The sequence below is a fragment of the Lissotriton helveticus genome, chromosome 10, assembly GCF_964261635.1.
Source record: "Lissotriton helveticus chromosome 10, aLisHel1.1, whole genome shotgun sequence".
NCBI lineage: Eukaryota > Metazoa > Chordata > Amphibia > Caudata > Salamandridae > Lissotriton > Lissotriton helveticus.
This window is the reverse complement of record NC_136071.1, coordinates 890961913-890985934: the sequence shown is the minus strand read 5'-3', so window position 1 is coordinate 890985934 and position 24022 is coordinate 890961913. Positions and strand designations below refer to the sequence as shown.

The window sequence follows — 24022 nt, the reverse complement described above, 5'->3', positions numbered from 1 at the left end:
AGTGGTTGCAGGGTAAGCACCGGGCCTGATGAGGAGTTTGAAAAATCATCTTCATTCTTTTGCATTTTTGAGTGATGCCAATCAAGTTCATGACATTGAGGGAATGCTATGCTGATGTCCACTTCAAACTCAACCTCATCTTCTCCTCCACCTAGATCTGGATCTGGCCTGTGATTGTGAATGTGTTCGCCCATAAGAGTTTAAGGGAACCCAACATAAACTTGAACTCTTTCCCCAAGTGCCATACAGTGCATTCTTTTGTAAGAGGTCACAACCCGAAAGGTCATTATCCTGTCCCAGACACCACAAACACAAAAAGGTGTGGATCAGTTATGTACAGTTGGCTCCAGCTTGTCTTAAATGGCTTAAACAGTGATGATTTTGGAGGTGATGGATTAACGTCATTTGGAGGCATAGAAAAAAGAAACTGATTTTGCCAGCACACAAGACGCCTTACGTAGTGTTCAATACATAATTCTTGTTGGTGTAGTAATGTGATGCAAAGACACACCTTACCGAATCCAGTGACTGGTGAGTGGTTTTGTGAAAATGTCATACCGACTAGAGTCCAGAATAAATAATAGTTTACCCACTAGCCAGGAATTTTTTATGTTTTCTTTCCACATTAAATGAACACCTCCTCCTATTATCATCGTTCCTCACCATATTAATACATCTAACCCTGACGTGGTGACGGCAATCCCGCCTGATTACAACATCTTCAGTGGAGAAGTGTGGCTCAGGGGTTAGAGGCGGCAGACCCGGAAGCTGAGATCGGCCCTGGACCAGGGTTCAATTCCCCGCCTCGGCGGGTCTTGGGCTCATAAATTCCACGGACTCGAAAATTCTCGCTCCGGTGCCTTCTCGACTCACGGGTTCACACTCTGCGACTCTGGGCAATAGCTTGCTTAATCTCCACAACGGCCCCTCGCGGCGGGATGCCTGGCTTTCACCTTGTGGATACCCTGCTGGGGTTATCTCACAGGGGAATACCAGGACGGGTTCCCTAAGCAAGCGCTTAGATACCGACCTCGGTCAGTGATTTGCGCTATATAAATACATGTACATTTACAAGGACAGAGCCAAGGGAAGGGGTGGAGGGGTCGCACTGGTGGTGAAGAAGGGCACGTTGTGTACCGTCTTGCCTACGGAGGACATCCGCGGCTCGGAATCGCTGGCCTTTTCTATCACGCTAGCGCCGCACCAATCAGTGAAGGGACTTTTGGTCTATCGACCCCCTGGTCCGCCCGGAACGTTCTTTGCAGATCTCGACTCGGTGTTGCTGGGCCTGGCCTTGAGAGCAGAACATTGTATAGTAGCGGGGGATTTTAACTTTCGGATGGATGATCCGTCTGACCCGGCTGCTATAAAACTTTCCGAGGCCATGATCCCGCTGGGTCTTATCCCTTACCTGCAGGGGCCGACTCACGTTAAGGGGCATACTCTTGACCAGGTCTTTTCTTCATCTCCTCTGGTGATAAAAGAGATTCTCCCGGTTCTGTGGTCTGATCACTGGCTTGCCAAATTTGCAATCATTGGCACTGCCAGGTCGTCCATCTCTGTCCCACAACAACGGGGACGAGCGTTCAGAGCGTTTTACAGAGTGTCCCCCGAGATGCTTGCGCAGGCTGCGTCGGATCATCCCTGTCTTCTCTCCGGTGAGCTGGAGAGAGATTTGGAGTCCCTGCAAGCATGGCTTTCTGATAGGCTTAACGACCTGGCCCCTGTGCTGCCCCCCCGCTTGACACCAAAGCGGGTTTCGGCCCCTTGGTTTACCACTACACTGTGGGCTAAGCGGCAGCAGTGTAAGGTAGCCGAACGGGCCTGGCGGGCACACTATGATAGTACGGACAGGTTGGCCTACAAGGCTGTGGTTAAGGCTTACCACCGGGATATCCGCCTTGAAAAAAAAGCCTATCTTGCGGGGAGAATTGAAGCGGCCTCTAATTCCAGCAAGGAGATCTTTACCATAGTTAGAGAATTTATTTCTCCTCGGACCATCACATCGGTAGAGATGCCCTTAGAATCCTGGGCGGCGGACCTTGCTTGTTTTTTCACAAGCAAGATAAAACTTATACAGGACTCTTTTCCATCGGGAGTTCCTGTTAGGCCGCTTACATCTGCGGCCGGTATGTCCCCTCCGGCCTCGCAGGGTGTCACATTGGCTGCGTTTCCATCTTTGCCAGCCCCAGCCTCCTTAGCGCTTATGGGCAACTTGAAATCTGGGTCTCCACTGGACCCTTGCCCAGCTAAGCTTTTGGGTAAGTTGGCGGAAGTGATTAATCCACTGGCGAACCCTCTTCTGAATCTCTCGTTGAGTCAGGGAGTGGTTCCGCCAGTCTGGAAGCAGGCAATGGTCATCCCGCTGCTTAAAAAACCGGGTCTTGACCCGAAGGTCCCAGCCAATTATAGGCCGATTTCTTTGTTGCCGGCTCTCGTAAAAATCTTGGAGAAACACGTTCAGTCGGTGCTCTCCAACTTTTTGGAGACCCACGAGATCTTACATGACTCCCAGTCTGGCTTCCGCTCAAATCGTAGCACCGAGACCGCGCTCCTTGAGGTTTCTGAAACTATCAAAGGGGTGCTGGACACCGGGGGCAAAGTCATGCTGGTGTTGTTGGACTTGTCGGCGGCTTTTGACACCGTCCCCCATGATGGCCTTCTCGCAAGACTCTATGAGATCGGCCTTCGGGGGACGGTGCTCAGCTGGTTTTCGTCCTTTCTAGCTGGCCGCCGGCAAACGGTCTGGACATCGCCTGACACCGCCGTGATGCCGCCTTTGGGAGTTGGGGTCCCTCAGGGCTCTATATTGAGCCCGACCCTCTTTAACATCTTTATGACCCCTTTGGCGGCGGTGGCGGAGTCGTTCGGTGCCCGGATCGTGTCATATGCCGACGACACCCAGCTCCTCTTTTCTTGTGAGAGAGGGGCAGACTTTGACGGGGAGAGTATCCGGAATTGCCTTGGGGCTGTGTTTACATGGTTCCAACTGAACAGCCTCAAGTGCAATTCCGATAAGTCCGAGGTACTCTTCTTTGGGTGCGACACGGAGCCCAGCTGGCAGGCCTGGTGGCCCATCGATATGTTCCCTCCGTCCGGTTCTTCCCCTATGGCTAAGAACTTGGGGGTTAAGATGGACAAGGGGCTGACGATGAGAGCCCAGATCCTTGGGGTGACCGGCACCTGTTTCGGTCTATTAAAGATGCTGCGGAGGTTCTTGCCTCTTCTGTCGGAGGAGCACAGGAGGCTGACTGTGCAGGCTCTGATAGGCTCCAGGTTGGATTATGCCAACATTCTTTACCTGGGCCTACCAGAGTACCTGGTGCAGCGGCTTCAAGTTGCGCAGAATGCGGCGGCCAGGGCCATTTTTGGTCTAAACAGACGTGCCAGCGTCTCGGGTCTATTGCTGGCGCTCCACTGGCTACCCATCCGCAAACGGATCGCCTTTAAGGCAATGACTTTGGCCTACAAGGCTCTCCACGCGGTGGGAGCAAAGCATCTCCAAAGGAGACTGGCCTTTTACCATCCGGCCCGCTCTCTGAGGTCAGAGTCTTTACTTCTGGCGGTTGTTCCTCGAGTTAAGAGAGCGCGCCTGGGCGGCCGCTCCTTTGGCCTGCTGGCTCCGCAGATGTGGAACTCGCTCCCGCTCCCGCTTCGGGGGGCTTCTAGTCTTCTTGACTTCAGGAGGGGTCTAAAAACCTGGCTGTTCACCCAGTAGGCCACCAGCAGTCCCTTTCTTTACTTAGTTGTTCTTTTTTACTTATTTGTTCTGTACTCTCTTTTTACTCTGTTATGTTATTGCGAATTAGTTCTCCTTACCTAAAGCGCCGGGACACTCTTTCTGAGTAACCGTTGCGCTATACAAAAGAATAAATAACATAACATAACATAACATCTATAAGTGCTCCCACATAATTCGTAGATCACAGCATGCCTCATTCTGCAGTGGAACAGGATGGACCCAATGATGAATCATGCCCGCAAGGGGCAACCCAGGTGGATTTTCTTCACCATGTGGACGGTTATTTTGCAGCAAACTGAGGGGCTCCAGATTTGATGGTTACTTATCGGTAGTAGGACCTATCTGCCCCTCATTTTTGATGGGAAGATTTTTTATTCCCACAGAAATTCCACCTAATAACACGTTAACGTCTACTCCAAAATGTTTGCCTCAAACTAGACACTTGAGAAATGGTAGTCATTGGAGCAGTCCGACTGTAAGCCATTGCTTGAGAGATTCGTATCAAATGCCTGATTTGGCAGCAAATTCTTGTCCTGCCAATGGAGGACAACCACTAATTTTGTGAGACTTTGACATAAGCATGAAATTCCTCAAACACAAAACAAACATGGAATTGTGGAAACAATGTTAGGATCTGAAAATATAACAACACACTAGAAATAGACCATGATCTTCTCCTACAAATGTATGCAAGCATCAACAAGTTTTCCACTTAGTACTTAAGTGTTTGAGAGGGTCAATAAATTTGGTAGGTACTTTGTTGTAAAGATTTGGTGGCAAGATGAGCAGGCAACCAAAGAATACAAAAAAGTGATGAACGGAATGCCTTAATTAATCTCAGCCACTGGTAATTACTCGGGATGCATCCCAGTCCATCTTTATTTTGCACATCAGGCCAATTCTATTTGGACTCAGCCATATGAAAATCAGTCCAGGTTCGCCCGGAACCATAACATAAGCAAGTCAATTCATGTAGCTAAAAATGTATACTTGAATTAACATTTTGAATTCCTACCAAGGATTTCACAAAGTAATCAATCACTTCCATTTTAAACCTTCTACTAATAATGTTCAAATAATCTTTCCCAATTTTTAACTGTCCATAAATTTGAAGTAAACCCGCTATTATGAACTTTACCAGGGGTGTTGAACTTGCCTTCTCTTGGGAAGTCCACTTTCTCCATTACAGTTCTAATACAAAGTCTCAAGGGCTGTTACAATATGATCAGATATGTTTGCATTTAGAGGCAACTTTCCTTAAATGCAGCCCACTAGGAGTGTGTAGCACAACACTTCAGGAGTAGAGGAGTTCAACATACACTAAAATCAAGTCTCATAAAGACATATTTAATAGCCCCATCATCAATAACCAAGTTAAAATAAGAATCAAGTCAAATTAGTGAGTGGTTTCAAAGGTCCAAATCTTTCTTCAATGCTTAAAATGTACATCTTCTAAAAGGCAGTGACAACATGTTTGTCAGTGGACAGAATTATGACCATCGTGTGCAATAAAATCTTAATAAATCAAACAAGACACTGTTATTTACACCGAAGCATACTACCTGATACTCAAACAAAGATGTGTCATGTGCCTAAATATATGTAATGGGAGCAACACCTGTCTTTATCTACATCAAACATGCTTCCCTGTAGTACAGTATTATGGTTGTGTAATAAAGTTTCTACCACTACAAGTATTTAAAGAGGTTCTTGGTGGATCATTGTTTTAAGAAGATGAGGCAACCCATTTTAGGGATTAAGGCAAAAGAAAGCCTGCACCACCGTTAAATGTCACACAAAATACATTTATACAGAAGGTGCTAGTACCCAGGAACGCAATCCCTATACGAACCAAAGAGGGAACTGGGAGATCCTAGTTCCCTTAACAAATTTCACAAAAAAATGGTCTGCACCCTTCAATCATCTAATACATATTTCACATCTTACAAATAAAGATCTTATTAGAATAAAGCTATTTCAGTATTGTCAGTTTCCCAAGAAATAGTAAATGGAGGCTTCCTCAATTCTTGTTCAATTCTTTATTTAATTTTCTTGATTAAAAAGCGGATATGCTATCTGCTTTGTAATCAAGAAAATTAAATAAAGAATTGAACAAGAATTGAGGAAGCCTCCGTGTACTATTTCTTGGGAAAACTGACAATACTGAAATAGCTTTATTCTAATAAGATCTTTATTTGTAAGATGTGACATATGTATTAGATGATTGAAGGGTGCAGACCATTTTTTGCGGAATTTTAATAAGATGAGAATTGGTGCTGGAGAAAATAAAGTGAACCTCACAATAATTGCAATTTATTTACAAAGTATTAGAATCCCACATGCAGAACCAGTGCTGATCTAAGACGAATTAGGACATGCTCTAAATATGTAAACAGACAGATACCAAGTCGTTCATTGTAATCTAGAGACTAGACAGCATATAAGTGAATCTATGGTCACCAACTCCACAGAATCAGAATTGAAAACGGCTAAAGATCAGCCAATTTTGGCATATAACTCTATATATCTCCAATGGAGGATTTCAACGTACACTACAATGAAGTCTCATAGATACGAGTATTTAATAGCCCCATTGTCAGTAACCAAGTTAAAAACAGAATCAAGTCAAAATAGTAAATGGCTTCAAAGGTCCGGCTCATTCTTCTATGCTTAAAATGTAAACCTTCTAGATGGCAGTAAAATGTTTGGTCAGTGGAGCCTGCGAGGGGAGGCTTTCAGTGGAAGAACAGCACTGATGAAAGAAAGGCCATCTTAAAGCACAAGCAAAATGTATAGCAAAAAATCATAGTAGGAAACAGCATTATGTGCCTTGATTATTGGACCAAAAGAGCACAATGAACCAGTAGTTACTGTGTTCTTGTGTTGTGCTGGTGCACAAAATATAACCATACGGTGGTGCTCTGTGCTATCAAGGGTGAGTAGAAGAGATGCATAAATAACGTTTCCCCTTTTGGATATGTAACTATTTTTAAAAAAAACATTTCAGAAGCGGTTTCTCTTGGGCAGAAAATAAACCTAAGATTTCACACTTCACAGGAGAGTGTAAGTTTGTGCGTCCTGGTTGGTTATTGCTGCCCTGCAATGCTTGCCTTCTCATTTGCTCCTGAAGAAACCACAGCCTTCATAGTTAGCAGAGCAGATGTACTCCCTCATCTGAAGTACATTTTCGGACCATGCAGGACTCTCTCTTAATTTGACCACCCTGCACAATACAGCATTATGACTCCTGTGGAAAACGGGGTCACAGAAGTTGGAAGACTTGGAAGCTGGCCTCAGAAGAGAAATGCTTTGCATAACTGTCTTTTTGGTGTGAAAAAGATCACATGGGATACTGGGGTCCAATAAATAGTCAAATAGAAGGGTATTCTCTGGCCTAATTAGGCATTCTAGGAGTGTATGTCTGCAAATAATGTCTGCAATCACAATTTCACAAACGTATCATAACTGCATATAGATAATGTCATACACATTTTGATGTAAAAGTTCAACACTAACCACACCAGCATAATGCAGCTGCAAACTGTAAACATGCACAAACATTGGTTACAAATAAGAGACGCATTTCAAGTTGTCAATTTACTTTTCAGGCAATTAAAATGCATGCTGACTCATAGTGGGCGAGACACAACTGTATATGGGTTGAGACTCACCACTGGGTGACCGTGGAGGTATTCTAGGACAGTTTAGGTTAGGATGATTGCTAAAACACCTGGCAGCTACATGAGTATGTAGTTAGGTTAGAATGAGTAAAGTTTGTAAATCAGTGAAAATCACTATTTTCTGGGTTAATTGACATTATACAGACGCACACACTAGCATTCCTTCTACGAGGGCTGTACCAGTACAGACATCACTGGTATAGCAGCTCACCCCTGGCAGGCTGGGTCATAGCTTGTGCCCTACACCTCCACTCATGACCGCGTCACACACTGCAGTGTCGTCTTCCTCTTCACAGTCACTTGACCTATGAAGAATCATTCATAGTTAAGGAGTTCCTTTCCACAGTATCCACTTTTATCTACTTACATTCTGTGAGTGAGGCCTGGGTAAACATTGAACTGCACATTAATTTTCTATCATGTGTCATATTTATATATTTTATTTCATGTTCCTCAGGTGCTTTGAGCTCTTGTGGGGCTTTTTATCAGGAACCCCTGAAAATAAACTTACCTTCAGATGGGAGTCACATCCTGTTACAACCTTGTCTTCACCATCAGGCCAGGTTAGCACTCGTGAGAAACAATCCATCCCAAAAATATGGGTGGTTTACATTTAGTTTCAATACAAAAGTAATGATAAGTATTTTGGGCTTGATTTAGAGTTTGGCTTGTGGAATTTTCAGGCACCATTGTAACAAATTTATCTCGTCTACCAAGAGGGCAGGGGGAAATCGTCTAATAAATGGTTTCTGCACCAAAAAGTGAAGAGATCTACTTTACGAAGAACCCACTGAATGAATAAACTGTGGCACAAAACCTGCCAATCTTCAGTCTACACAGGGAGACTGTCGCTATGTGTAAGTAAAATGTGCCCACCATAATGTGGTTTACACTTTCAGTGCCTACAAACCAAGTCTCCATAACATGCTGAGGTGTCTCTCAGAACCCTAGGGACACCATAGTTACATTACCAAGAAGGGCCACACCTTTTCAGTAGCAGCATTTGATGGAGTTAACTCTGCACTCTGTATGACATGGTGTTAGATCAGTCATTCCTGATTGAGCAGCAGAACTTCTGTCATCTCTGGCAGAGTACCTGCATTGTAAAGTTGGACTGGATACAAACAACTTAAAAGCATACGCAGATGAATGACTAACATTACCATGCATGGCTATTTTTCAGTATCCTGTGCTTTCTATCCGTCGCAGTGCATGCAGTGCTGGAGATGCACCAAAGAAACTAGCAGGAGCCAAAGAACGCATCATCTAAGGGTAAATTGACTTATTGGATGAAAGTTTGCCTCATAGACGTCTCAGCTGGAGGAATTGTCCTTTGAATTCAGACAGTCAAAATTCTTCATTCAGCGATTTGCCATAAAAGTACAAATCATCAATTAAAATAAAAAAGTTTTAAACGCTCCTAAACCATCCACTTAATTATATATCCATTACATTTTATAAAATGATCACAATCGCAGCACAACAATGTTTACCTTTGTATGGCATACTTATTCGAATTCTTAGAACCCACAAGATAACACTAACAACTGGGCAGCAAATTGGATTGGTTCCTAAGCACTGTAAAAATTGCAGCCCTAGTTTATAAGACCTAATGTTTTCTGCACGCAATATTGGCGTCCTAGAGCAACTATAAAGGTACTAAATAACATAATATGTGCAGTACACCGGGATGATGTATTATCACAGGGTCATTAGGGTAAAGACGGAAAGAACCCATGATCCTTGCTGGGGTGATGAGTGAAGTAAAATCTATGTTCAGCACACCAAACTAGGTGTGTCCTAGATTAATAAGTGCACAAAATAAGGCCAACTTCTCAAATCTTCTAAAGCCATCGCAAAAGATAAATGCAGAGAAGAGTAAAACACAACTGACACATAAATATTATCTGCAGAAGTACTCCTGAACCTCAGAACAGCCACGAGCAAACATTCCTCTCTTACTTATGAACAAAATGTTGTCAAGGCATATGTTGTACTCTATATGGCTTCATTGACTATTCCTAGAGAACAAAATAAGAGCATCACATTGTTGCCACTGTCAAGTTGGCTTAGATTGGCAAGTAGATCCTTTGTATGTTTAATATAGAGGGGAATGGGTTCCAAGAAAAAAACAGATACAAGTTAGAATAAGGACTTAAAATCTCTCTCCTTTTCAAGACGTTTCTCAGACTTTGGGCAAGAAGATTTACTCAGAGTAGAAATGTATGGTGAAAACCTCACTAAGGAATATACTACATTTCGCCAATACATTTTAACCACTCCGGTAAAGAAGTTAAACATTTCTGATATTGCTGTGACCTGCAGTTCAGGAGTGTCAATCCCTTCAATGCCAGTACAGCTTTCGATCACTCTGAGGTTGATAAATTTAGTACCATTAAATTGTATAATATGAACACCGGTTATTTACACCACTTAAAACTTCATAATACAACTGAAGTATAAAATGATATCTACAAACAATTATTATAAAAAGGAACTTCAGAGTAATTTCAATAGTTTACAGAGTTTACAATAAGATGTGAAAACTGAAACCATATGAAGAGAACATAGAAACACTTCAAAAAGCATGATAAACCAATAATATGTCATAATACCTACCTTAACACTTCAAAGCAAAGATTTCTGTTTTCATTCACCATAACTATTTTGTAATTTGCCAAAATTCTTCTTACCTTGGAGTGACATGTGTGAGCTCGTCGGAAGGGTGCAGGATCCTGCAGGTGGTATAGGTGTAGGTGGAGTTTGTTTGAGACATGCATTTTCCAGGATGATGAACTAAAAAAGGAGTAAACTTTCATTAAAAGAAAAGAAACAAATGCTATTTATACAGAGTGAGATAGACCAATTAGATGGCATTATTTATGTAGATGTCTGTACAGAAAATACACATATACTTAAGCTTTTTATAGACTTTCTATTACATCAGCCATTAGTATGAACATGCCTTAAAAATACTTCCTCTAGAAATGCATGCATTACAGCAGCTTCTAATGTCTAATTCAAGACTTCTCACTGCTGCATACATAGTAGTGGATCCAGCAGACAGAAGTGTTTTAAATAGACTATACATTTTCCTTCATCAAGTCAAATCATTCTAATGTTGATATAAGGCCAAGAAATACATGTAATCTTATGGAATATCAGTGTCCATAATATGTTGGGGATTTATTTTTATTTTCTTTCAAAAGGGACCATTTTTCCAGTTTGGTTTCTTCAATTACACTTCCAATTTCTCCATTATGGAATCAGTAAGAGTAGCTTTAGTATCTTACTTTAATAAAGTGATACAATGCTGCTGCTGTTCTGAATGATGCAATGCCAAGACTTTTTTTGTTATGATGGGACACTCCAAAACATATTTAGAAAAATATTCATGGAAAAACAAAATGTAACCAAATAACCTGACAAACAGAATATAGGAAAAATAATTCTACGAAGTGTCCTATTTGATATTTATCAGGTCTAAATGCCAAAAATATTGAGACAGTAGTTTAAAAATGCAAGGACTAACTTTTTTACATATACGAGCCAATAATGGTTGCTGTTGTGTCACCCATTTTCAGGTATTGTTTTTTGCTCCTGTATAAACAACTTCTTTCTAGATTTGAATCCACAACTGGTCACAGATATATTTTCTAAAACAAACTGTTCAGCTAAAGTCTACATGGAAATCTATTATACAAAGTATGGACGAACAAAATTATTGAAGTTAAACTTTGATCCTAAAAATGTACAACATATGAAATTACATGAATAACATTAAACTAACAAGTTATCTTATTTTTAGAGAGGACAACATACAACTGTAATAAATGCAGCAGTATAAATCAGTGTAATGCAGGTGAGTAGAAATGTTATGAAGCCATGCACTGCATAAAGCTATTGAGAATAGAGTTCGAAAGTAGAGTGCGTAGCAGTAACATCGGATTCCACATTTAGAGGTTATTGAGTAATTATTATCTTGCCAGATAAAGCAAAAGGTTCAATGTGCTTGTGCATAAAGATGAGTAAACTCTTGAATATTGTAATCCAAAGTGAATCAAATGTCACTATGTCCCACTTAGGTACAGCATTTAAAGCAGCGATATCATGATTGCATAGCTGTTTTTATTTTAAGGTGGGTCCCTTGAAGGATGCACAGTAAGTCCCAAACAATGATTTTACTTTTCAAAGTGAAGGCAGGAGGCAATTTATTAAAAAAAAAGTGAATTTTTGGTATTGTAGATGTTAATAACTCAAAATTGGTAATAAATTCACAATACGTTCATCTTTCTCAACAGAAATTCATTGCTTGTGATATAAAAAGCTTATATGGAAAGACGAATGACACAATGTTCAAATAAACAAAGTTGAACAAGGTTTGTCACTACGACACCAGCAAAGATTTAGTTTTATGGTAATTTTGTGGTGCACACTACGTGTACAATTTGGAGTAGAGGCCACAAACAACCAATACAACGGCAATTTCACAATAATTAAGATGTTGTTTAATGTGGGTTCATTTCTAAGAGGAATTCCTTAAATAATTATAGTAATCTTACTCCAGTTGGAAACATGTATTTTTGCCGACATTTTACATTTTCTATGTAACTTGGGGAAAATCATCCCTCAGTTAAACTGAATAAAAGCACAAGCCCTGGATGATAATTGTGTAACTAGGTCAATGAGTCATAAAATGAGTTTAAAATTATTTAAATGGACACTACTCAAGTAGGTCCACTGCAGGAAGACCCATATGAATACGAGAAAGTTATAACAGTACAAGATAACTTCTGAGTTTCTACTGGGACATACCCAGGAGAGCATCTTAAAATTAAGGCACATTTAGTTAATACATGTAGAATTAGAATGGGGATTTTAAGGTGGGAACTGTTTAGCTGCTAACATGCTATTTTAGTGAGCTCAGCAATCATGAATCCCTGCTGAAGTGTTAAAGTCTTTTGAACTAGTATTATCATGCTGGAGAAACTACGTATGATTAGTAAAGACATTAAAAAAAGAAAGTAGCTTTTAGTACAAGGGACGTCACCCAACCTAGTACATGGGCCAAATTCACTTTTGATCTTTACCACTTATAGTAGAAGAAATCCCTTGGTGAAAAAATCCTATATGACCATGCTCATCAGTCTCTGTGTCCAAATACAAATGTTTGCCACTTGCAGATGTCAGAACAAACTCATTGCTAAATCATACATGTAGTAAATAAACGTGGGAAAAACAGCTTTTATGTAAATATGTCTTTGAAAGAAAGTAAAGGCTGCTAAAAGTATAGATGTCACTGTTTCTCAGCAGAAGCAAGATTAATTACAAAATCATAAATAGTTGGGAAAGGCAGGCATAAGAGAAATAACACATCAGAGTGCTTGCTAGAAATTGGACCTACTTTATCATTCATCATTCAATTAAACACTGGAATATCCATGGGAAGAGCATATGCATCTAGGACACCGTATATAGGTGGGAGGTATATATTGGATGCGGACAGATATTGTGACTGCTGCAGAGTATGCAAACTGAAATGAGAATGTTTAGAGATTCCCTAATCTAACACAATATATAACGCTCAATACACAATACAAAAATACTACCATCACTGACTAGGAATGGCATTTATGCGAATGTGAGGCATACTGCATAAGCATTGTACATTTACTTCCACCATCAACAAACATCCAAAGAAATCCACAGAAACAAGCAAAACAGAAAACATTTTTATAAAACATGGAAGCGGCAAATGTGCATGCACTCCTATGAGAATTGTGATATGCGGTGACCTGCATTTCTTGAAACGTGAACGGCTTGAAATCATGGAGCTTTGGCAATTATAAAGTTGCCATATCGCCTTAAAGAATTACTAATGGGCAGTGTGCTGCTTTGGTGCCAGCATTGAAGTGATATATGGAACTATTGGCTTTAGGTAAGTTTTGCAACACAATAAGCATTCCTTTCTAAGATAAAATGGGGCATCTGTCTCAAAATGAGTACAAGTGTAGTTCTAAAAACAAGTCTGGTATTTTGTAACGTATTACATGGTCTCACCTGGGATGTCTGAAAATAAGCAGTGGAAATACTAACATCTGTTAATGCATTATCCTGAGGGGAGTCCAACATTTTTCTCACATGATTTAGATAATGGGCTTCCCACACAGAGGCAATAGGTGTAATGTTTTCTGAGGGAGACAAAGTCCTCAGATTATATTTTGGACCCCATATCAAGAGGGGGCCAAAACACAATCTCAAAGATTGGTGTCACGGTTTTTTGTTCTCCCAACAAAAATAGCTTGTATTGGAAATGTAGCTTCCCGCCATTATCTATTGGTAGCCATGCCCTTGCAATAGGAAACAGAGACTAAAATTTGGAAAACCAAAAAGGAAAATCACCATCTGGATGTGAGGTACCCCACTAAAAGTGTTCACATTAGAAACAGTGTCCTGCATTAGGCAGACTTACCAATTAAAGTTAGGCATTTCTCAACTTAACAGCTACTCGCTTGCCAAACCAAAAAGGAGAATCACCATCTGGATGTGAGGTAACCCCACTAAAAGTGTTCATATTAGAAATAGTGTCCTGCATTAGGCAGACTTACCAATTAAAGTTAGGCATTTCTTAACTTAACAGCTACTTGCTTGCCATGCATCTTTTTAGAGCTGAAGTCTACTTGTTTCTGACTTTATTCACCAGGAACCAGACAGAGCCTTCTGTTTGGGCATTTAAGTCATCTAAGCTGATGAAGTCAAAGTGTCTGGAAGTCCATCCACATTGTCACAATTAAGAAGGGAGTAGCTTTTGTAAACTTTCTTGAAAGGCCTCGCTGAGAAAATGTTAATTCCAAGAATTCTTGATCTCTTGGCAACAGAATGAGTATCTGAATCAAACAGCTGCAAGTTGGGATCTACATCCTTTGGATTGGGATGTGTACTGTGCACGATAATGTAATAGTGTGGCATTCCACACAGAACAACGCACGACAAAAGGAAAGACTAGAAGACATCACCAATTCAATACAAATAATTTGCATTTGGCCTCCCTCATTGCCTGCCTTCACTCAAAGAATTACCACCAAAGCTGAGTAACTCTTATTAGACACAGCCTATAACCTACTAACAGCCCTAGAACCTGGAACACTCAGACATTTGCCTGGGATGCAGGGCCGGACTGGGCACTGAAACCGGCCCATGCACACTGCTCAGCCACCGTTCCCCCAACCCGTGGGGAAGGAAGGGGGTGCGGCTGAGCTGTTCCCTAGGGTCATTTCGACCGTTTTGTTGCAGGGGACCGATATTGCCGACTCCCGGTAACAAGAACAGCTCTCCAGGGGCCTATAACCGGCCCCCACCCTGGTGGCCCAACCGGGGAAATACCATGTGCCCGCTAGGCGCAGTCCGGCCCTGCTGGGACGTCAAGAATTAAGGGGTGGCAAAATCTTTTCATGCAGAGAACCTCATTAAACTAGAAATACACCAAATGAGTACTTCCCAAAAATAGACAAGAACCACATTTTATTTACTCAGTATTTGATTATGTTTTCATGTTTCTTGGAATTTTCCTCTCATATGGGAATTTAAGATACTGCATATTGAAGGCAGCGACCATAAACCTATGCAGTGGAAGACACAAGGGGGAACTAGGGAACACAGAGATAAAGTAATCCCACAACAAGTTAAATACCCCAAGAGAGCATTAACTAGGTTGACGGAAGAATACTTGGAAAATCTAAGGAAATTTCAGCATAAGGTAGAATTGGGGCATACAGGGAGCAAAAAACTGGAATGGTTTGAGGGGAAAACAATCCAAGTGGTACAATGTCTCTGAACGGAACTAAAAAAAGGTAAAAGAAAACAAGATACAAACCCGGTTAGACGACCGAAATGGTTCTCCGCTGAATGCCGTAATAAAAAAAGGGAGATGAGGATAGTAACAAGACGTATTAGGAAAAAGTATAACCGGGAGAGACAAAACTACCTTAATAAACTGAAAAAAAGAGTATAAAAAGATTATCACAGATGCAAAAAGGTCGTATAAAGAAAAATGCTGGGTAAACCTGCTAGAATCGATTGAATCAAAAAATATAAGACAGTTCTAGAACCTGGTAAAAGCAGCAGCTGATCATCCTGCTGGAGCAATGAACTGTGTCGTAGACGAGGCAGCTTGGGAGAAGTACCTGAAGGAACTGTATGGCCATTGAGGGAAATTAGTAGTCATAGAACCCCAGCCTTGGCAAGACCTAATGGAAGATCTAAAACCAGACTTCACTGAACAGAATGTAGACAATACAATAATGAAATTGAAATTAACACTAGCAGCTGGACCTGACAATCTCTCAGCAATAATACTAAAGTCTCAGATAAAGTGGTGGGCGAGATTTTATTCCCAATTGTTCCAAGTAATATTAGCTGAAGGGAAAATGCCATTGAATTGGAAGGGGGCAGTAATAAGGCCAATCCACAAAAAAGGTAGTATGAATGTTCCACAAAACTACAGGCTGATTAATCTGCTAGACATAGGAGAAAAAGTCTTCTCAAAAATAATTTTGAATAGGCTAAATGATTGGGTGGAGGAGTTCTCAATTGTACCCGCTGAACAGGGGGGCTTCAAAGAAGGGCACTCCACGGTAGATCACTGCTTTGCTTTGTGGGCTATAGCAGATAAGTCAACGGAACAAAACGGTAAGCTGTGCTGTTGTTTCGCTGACTTTCGGGCAGCTTTCGACTCAGTAGACCGGAACTGCCTCTGGGAAACTCTTGCAAATAAAAATATACCAGAAGGCCTGCTGGCTATGATAAAAGAGTTACACCAAGGTAATTGGGCACAAGTGATTAAAGACACAGAAGGGTCACTGACACCAAAAATACCAATTGAAAATGGCCTTAAACAGGGCTGTGTATTGGCCCCTCTGTTATTTTCCATATTTCTATCAGACTTACCAGCTTCCCTTGAGGTCGAAAGAAGTGCAAGCCCAAGAATGGACGGTAAAAAAGTGTCCAGTCTACTGTACACAGATGACTTGGTAATTTCAGACCAGGCGGAACTGGGCCTCCAAAGAAAGCTAAATGTTTTTAGACAATATTGTGAAAGGAAATTTTTAATTGTAAACTTGGAAAAGACAAAAATGTTATGCTTTGGGGAAAAAAGATATTAAGTTTAATTGGTGCTTAGGGGATCTGAAATTGGAAACAGTGAATGAATATCGCTACCGAGGGATGTGATTCGATAGGTCTTTAAAGTGGCATCCGCATCTCGAAGCTCAGAAAGCGAAAGCCTTTACATCGATCTGTGGTCTGAAAATATTTAACCGTGATTACGGAGATATGTCTCACAGACCGCTGTTAAAGGCCTTCAGTGCAATGATACCCTCACAAGTACTTTATGGAGCAGTAGTCCTTCATTTAAGCAGTAAAAGTGACTGGGACTTGGAGGAAGGAAAATGCCTGAAAACTCTGCTGACTTTGCCACGCTCATCGATGATCCAAGCAATAAGAACCGAGCTAAGAACAGCAGCTTGGGGGGTTGAATCACAAATAGCTTTAATTAGATTTTGGAAACGCTTGGACACCGAGAAAGGCCAGAAAGTATCCCAATGGTGCAGAAAAGAGTCCCAATCTAGCAACCTAAAGTGGGCAAAAGTGGATAGGAAGAAGATCTTGCAGGCCTGTGAGAATTTAAACGTTGAATTTTGCCACGAATCCTTACAAGTAGAATGTACTAAAAGTGAGCTGAAGATTCTTGGTCAATAAGTCTTTAGAAGAACAGACATGGAATATCTGGTTAAGAAAAAATCTGTACAGTTTATGATGGAGTCATGGTCAAACGAAAATTGGTTCCCTTACCTGGATATTTTACCAAACCATTGGTATAGACAGGAGATATTAAGATTGCGAATTGGTAGAAATCCATGGTTGGTAAATGAAGAATTAAAAATAAAAATGTTGGACCACAAAGGGTTCTGTAAGTGTAGGCTGGGTACAAAAGGTGATGTAGTGCACATCCTATTAGACTGTACAACAATACTGGAGCAGCGTAAATTATATCTCCGACCAATACTTTTAAAATACGATATAAGGCTACGGGCTCAGGTGGTCAACCTATTTACAGAAAGCCTACTATTAAAATCACAATTGCTTTAGGAAAATACATGAAAATACATGAAGGTAATGCAATGTTTCCTTAGAACATATGAGCCATAACCCTTAGAGTCTTTATAATATTGTACCTTTTAAATAAAATAGAGAAAAAGGAAAGTCAATATAAAAATCTTCTCCCAAAATAGATGAATTGTATAGTTTTTTTAACGGTTGGTTTTAATATATATATATAACGTTTTAGAGTGCAGGGTTGCCCAATGAATTATATGACACTATTGTTACTTCATTTTAAACTATTTATTCTATTGTTAAGATTGTATAAATTGTATAGTTTGTATAAATTATGCTGTGGAATGTTTTAACTGCAATCAGTTTTATCATTGTTTAAAGACCAAGGTCTAAATAAACATTATCTTGACTGACTGATTTTACTCAGTGAAAAGTGCTCCTTCTGAACGCACTCAGCAGGGACCCATTCCTGACATGCCCAAAAGCTCCATAGGTAACTAACAGTAATGAAATTGAAATCTACATGTTCTTTGCTTTGGAATGCATGCTTCCAAGTAATCATATTTCCCTGCTTTTAAGTAGCATGCTAACAGTAGGATGGCGTCTTCAAAGTGCTAACAAAAACAGCATGATCGGAAAACTGATGTGCCTAATCACACGTTTTTAAGGTAGCTCTGAGATCAACTTGATGAGTTAGAAATGAAGCAAACGCTTCATTCTGTAATTTGTGTTTCACCACTTCATAGAATGTTGGTGCCATTCCTGCGGAGATATGTTTACTTGCAAAATACATTCTGTCTTAGTGGCCTAGTTAAGAGAGGAATTCCGATATGCGAATAAATATTTTAACTATATCAGTGTGAATAAGAGGATGCTGGAAAATAGGATATATGACGGAAGGCTTACAAGAGCACTGTCGCCCAAGGTAAGAGATACTCTAGAGCCAGTCCTGTCTACTATCACTTGAGAAACCTTAACTCCTAAAATATTTTTAAACTAACAAAAGCAGAGCGCATTGTTTCTCAAAGTCTGCACACCCTGCTTTGATGTCACTGACCACTTATCCTGCAACTTCAGTTCTGCTTCATTGTGACCTCTCTCTGTGACACTGACCCTAAACTACAGAATCAACTTTAGACATCACCTGCGGCCAACTGAGTGAGTGAAAATTGTCTACAATTTCTATGTCAAACGATAACATATGATCGCAGCCCCTATTGACAACAGTTCACCCACTTGTTCCCTTTACAGCCTTTGATACTGATCTTGCTTTACAAATCTAAGACAACACTTCTTCCTGTCTGAAACCCATATCTTTTAGTGGTGTTTGACTACTACACTTACACTATTTCATAACTATGGCCCTCTGTTTTTTTTCTCTTAACCATACAGCACTCCATGTATGTGTTAATTCCACAGAATATATTGGAGTTTTAAAACTTGAGCTCACTCAAGTTACTAATCCAAGCAAACCTAAAAGAACCTTTGGCATACTTCCGTCCATTAATAGTTGGATTTGGCACTAGTATTTTGTGATTACAATGTGGCAAGCCCCCATCTTTAAGTGGCTACCAAAGAACACTAGGAAAATGGCCACAGGCCCATATGACCAGCAAACTTGATTACAGCAAGGTACTTTATGCAGGAATCTCCAAGAAGCTCCAGAACAGACTCCAAACCATTGAAAACACTACAGCTAGACTCATCCTCAACCTACCTCGCCCCACACACTTCATCCCACACCTCAGTGAGCTACACTGGCTCCCCATATGCAAACACGCTCAGTTCAAAGTTTCTTAGAAGCACTAAACAACAATGGTCCAGCCTACCTCAACAGCCGCATGTACACTAACACTGACCTACTTGGCACCTCCGCTGAGTTGGACTCTCACTAGCACACATATCCCTCATCCACATAACCAAAGCTGGAGGCCACGGCTTCTCTTACATCACCCCCCAAGGCATGGAACGACTTCCCACTTTGCATCAGAGCTTTCTCATCGCTTCTCGAGTTTTGCAAGAAGGCGAAGAACTGGCTCTTCGAATAAACTCACCAGTGAAACAGTTGCCTATCCACTTGCAGAGAACCTGGATACCCTCACGGGTGATAAGCGAGCTATACAAACAAACATAACATAGCTTAACATAATATAGTACACTCCTATCCAGCCAGTTGCTGTCTGACAACAAAAATCATGTAGTCGTAGAAGGAAAATGTTACTTACTAACCGGTTTGAAGATTGTCAAGATGCAGATTCAAATACTTTGCACACTCATACCAGTGTCACAAGTTGCTTTTCTCTAAAGAAGTTTCATTTTCAAGGTGACTTGTAATACCTCAGCCAAAAACCCACAATGTACCAAGACATAGACTCCACATTAAATTTATGTTTCTCCTATACGTTATTCTGAATAGGAGTAGAACTGTGAAGCTGTAAAGTCTGTGTTTACAGGTAGTTGAGTCTGCACTCACTAAGGCAGTAATTGTCAAAGGTTATATTGTAAGCCTGCATACAGAGAGGTGGGGGAGCGCAGGTAAATCTAAAGTGCTAAAAACTGCACCCCGATTGCCAGAGATAAGTAACTGCTGCTGAATACATATCCTGCGCACAGAATAAAAAGGCGCTTGTGTGCATTTTTATGGAAGATATTTGAAAAAAAGTTCAAGTACAGTTAAACTGACCTGTGCCTCTTGTCGGGCATGAATGTACATACTAAAATGCTTAGTGAATGTGTGTAAAGAAGACCTGGTAGCACTTTTTTTTTTTTTTTAAGTCTGCAAGACAAATCTTGCCTAGGAAAGCCATAGTTGCTCCCTTTTTGTGAGTTGAATGTGCTCTAGGCGGAGTGAAGCATGCACACGGCATGTGACAATCCATCTGTCAAGGCCTGCCTTGGAAATTTCTTGTCTAGGTGAGGCTAGCCAAACACTACAAAGAACTGCTTGGTTTTCCTGTCAGAATTTGAAAATCATTTTGGTACATGAGGGTTCTTTTAACAACTAGATTATGTAATGCTCATGCTGAAAAATTTGAAAAGGCTAGACAACCTTTGACAAACAAATTAGGGTTTGTTCTCAAGATAACCTGATATATGTGCACTTCCACAAATTGTTCTGCAAATGTCAGCTTGCAGCTCAATTACTCTGTGGAATCTAGTGATCGCAATAAGGAAGGGCACCTTCACAGGAAAGACTTGTGTTGGGTAAGAGTGTAGTGGGAGTGTAGTAGCTTAAAAGGTGCTTCCATAAGCTGTTTAAGACAAAGTTTAGGTCCCATGACCGGGTGGGCTGGTAACTTTTCATGGGGATGTATCGCCATTTGTATTGACATTTTCATTAGTAGTGAGTACCAGAGCTGCTTAGTCCAGGTGGGAATTATAACAATTATCTTTATTGGTGCTTGCCTCATCTGTGTCAGTATATATGGAAAAAGCTGTAGTGTGGGAAAAGCATCAGCACATATCCTTGACCAATTGATCCATACGTCATTGTCTGTGGATTTAAAGTATAGGTATCTAGAGGCGAAACTTTGGCATTTTGCATTGTAGCATATGGCAAACATGTATATCACTGGGATTCATCAACCGTGAAAATATTCACCTCGAATAGACCTGGCAACGATTTCCTATTTGTGTGTTTGCTCTGCAGATCCCCCGAGTTGTTGTCTACTCCTGAGAGAAGTTCTGCTAAGAGGAAAAACTAGTGATGAATGGTCCAATGGAAAATTGCTGGTGCTAGTTTGGACAACTGTGGTGAGTGACTAGACCCTTTTTTACGTAGGTAATACATGGCTGTCATGTCTGTGCCAGTGGGCATTGTTTTGTTGCAAATAAGTTTGATTAATGCCCGCAGCGGTAGCTGAACTATCATCAATTTCAGTATATTGATGTTCAGGTGCGGTATCTGTCCACTGCTCTCAAGGCTCCATTCGAGATCAAACTCGGGCAAACTGATATTGCACGTCTCAGACAAAACTCCCAACACCAGGAACAAGTTCAAAACTGGCATGACTGATGTAGCCACCTGGATGAAATCCATGTGCCTCAAATCGAACTCCGGAAAGACACAGGTGCTAGTCTTCGGGAAGAACATCTCTCCATAGGACTCCACCTGGTGGCCCATAGACCTTGGACCTAACCCTCCAACAAGCAAGAAGCTGCAGGATAATCATACAACTTACTGGGCATGACCACAAGTCAACGGAGTGATCTCAGCCTGCTTCAAAACACTAATGATGCTGAAGAAAATCTTCAAATGGCTACCAGACAACACAAAAAAAACGATCATTCAAGCCCTCATTGCCAGGAGACTGGACCATGGCAATGCCCTGTATCTAGGGATTACCAACCAGCTCACAAGAAGACAGTACACCATTCAAAACACAGCAGCCAGACTAGTCTTCAACCACCCCGCCAAGCCCACATCACACCACACATTAGGGAACTTCACTAGCTCTTGATACACAAGCACAAAACACTTTGAACTCATCGCCCACACCTGCAAAGCTTTCAGCAATAGTGGACCCTGCCTACCTGAACAGCTGCATTTACTTTCACCAACCTTCCAGACTCCCTTTGCTCTGCCGGTCTCTAACTAGCAAACACTGCACGCAAACACAAAGACCTGGCATGGGGCAGCGGCTTCTCATAACTAGGTTCCAAAGCCTGGAACGACCTCCCACAACACATCAGAGCCTTCTCCTCTCTTTTTGCCTTTCGCAGGAAGCTGGCTTTTTGAGTAGACCCCTGGGGCTGGCCTTACTCACCTGCTACATACCCTCATGGGTGATTAGCTTTATAAAAACACCAATAACATAACAGAGAAGATCCTGCGTTTGTGGTATGTACAAAGCCTTAAGCATGGTCTTTGTCTTGGGTGTATTGATGGCCCTGGAGAAGTTTGGTCGCCAAGGGCAAGGTAATTAGGGAACATGTATTCTGGACTCTGCTGCTGATGGATCTCCGGAGTACCAAATGCAACATACTTTCAACCATTTAAGCACGCCTTGTCGAGAGTCTCTAGACGGTGGCTTAGGGGAGTTTCATACCGCATTTTATAGTACCAATAAAATTTACAGTTCGAACAGCAGACTCACTACAGACCTGATGTTGATCCAACCACATGAACTTACTACTGCAGTTGGGGCAAACTTAAAATTGCATGTTCTCCATATCTCCAACCCACTTACAAGTCACTGTTAAAGTAACTGGCCCCGGGATTCTTTTGTCTGATTTGGCTCAGACATGGTACGCTGTCATATGGTTTCTGATGCAGCGGTCGACTACTGCACAAAGATCTCTGGTGAGGGAGTTATCTGTTCTGTGTGTCAATGTCAAAGTTTTCAAGTTTCCCAGATTCTGTAGCATGTATGTTTTGCAGCACTTGAAGCAATGTACAAAACTGTTGGAGGAAATAGTGCAGCCTATGTCCTAGTGTAGTGGTTCTTAAACCGTGGTCCAAGGACCCCAGGGGGTCCATGAGATCTGCTCAGGGGGTACCCAATTGGTTAACAGAAATAAATAATATATCAAATGAATAATTTCAATTTATAGAGTATATAATACAAAGAATCAAATTTGAAAACACTTTCTATTTTCCATTGTAAATTAAACAAAATATTTCAATATTTGAAGATGTTTGGTGTATTCTTATTTTTATATTTTTGTGTATTGTATTGAGGTCAATCATAGATATTGCTCGGCCAGAGCTCTGCAGCATCCAATAATGACTTAGTGGGGGTTCCCAGATTCCAGTAACGATTTTGTGGGGGTTCACAGAAGTCAAAAGGTTAAGAACCGCTGTCCTGGTGCATTCTGTTTTTTAAGGGAATATCACAAGTCTTCTTAAAACCAAAAACTCTTCTATAAAAAAAACGAATTGCAACATATGCGTCCTTCCCATAGGCATGTACACAATTATTGCAGTGAGCACTCAGAAGATATTAAGAGACCCTAAAGGGACTGAGCACATTTATACCATACTAATGGCTTAGATACATAGCTGCAGCCATAACTTGATATGTAGTTTAGTTCTTTAGGGACCATCAATATCACACATGGCTCTAGCCGTTCCCAGCAGGCAGGCCTCTGAGTAAATGAAATGGCCATTGTAAGTGAACAAACAATCTAAATAGGTAAAAACAAAGGGCCAGATGTACCAACATTGTATTTTGTGAGTCCTTAATAGCGAATTATACCGTTTCGCTTTTATGGACTCGCAAAATGCAATGTATGTAGGTTATGCAAATAAAATTGCGTTTCCTATACATTCCTTATTTGCGACTCGCATATTGCGAGTCACAAATAAGGAATGGCTTCTCATTCATTTCTATTGGCCTAGAGGCCCATAGGAATGAATGGGAATTGCATGTGCAATTTGCGAGTACCCAATAGGTACTCACAAATTACGCATGCAATTTCAAGGGTGCAAGGGGGCCAAAAGGACACCCTGTTGCACCCCTGAAATATGCATGTGTGCACATGTGGC

At 41.1% G+C, this 24022-nt stretch overlaps 1 protein-coding gene across 5 annotated transcripts in view; it reads right to left on the bottom strand.

Annotated features, from left to right (window-relative positions):
- The window catches only part of TRAK1 (trafficking kinesin protein 1), a 376613-nt gene that overhangs the window by 37801 nt on the left and 314790 nt on the right, over nucleotides 1-24022 (bottom strand). For 3 of the 5 annotated variants that reach the window (XM_078663534.1, XM_078663535.1, XM_078663536.1), the window contains exons 15-16: nucleotides 10116-10218; nucleotides 7634-7727 (exon numbers count right to left, since the gene is read on the bottom strand). In XM_078663534.1, the coding sequence (XP_078519660.1) occupies nucleotides 7649-7727; nucleotides 10116-10218 (182 nt within the window). In that variant the 3' untranslated portion in view covers nucleotides 7634-7648. The remainder of the gene's footprint in view (nucleotides 1-7633; nucleotides 7728-10115; nucleotides 10219-24022) is intronic. The other 2 variants (XM_078663533.1, XM_078663532.1) reach the window with 1 other exon arrangement.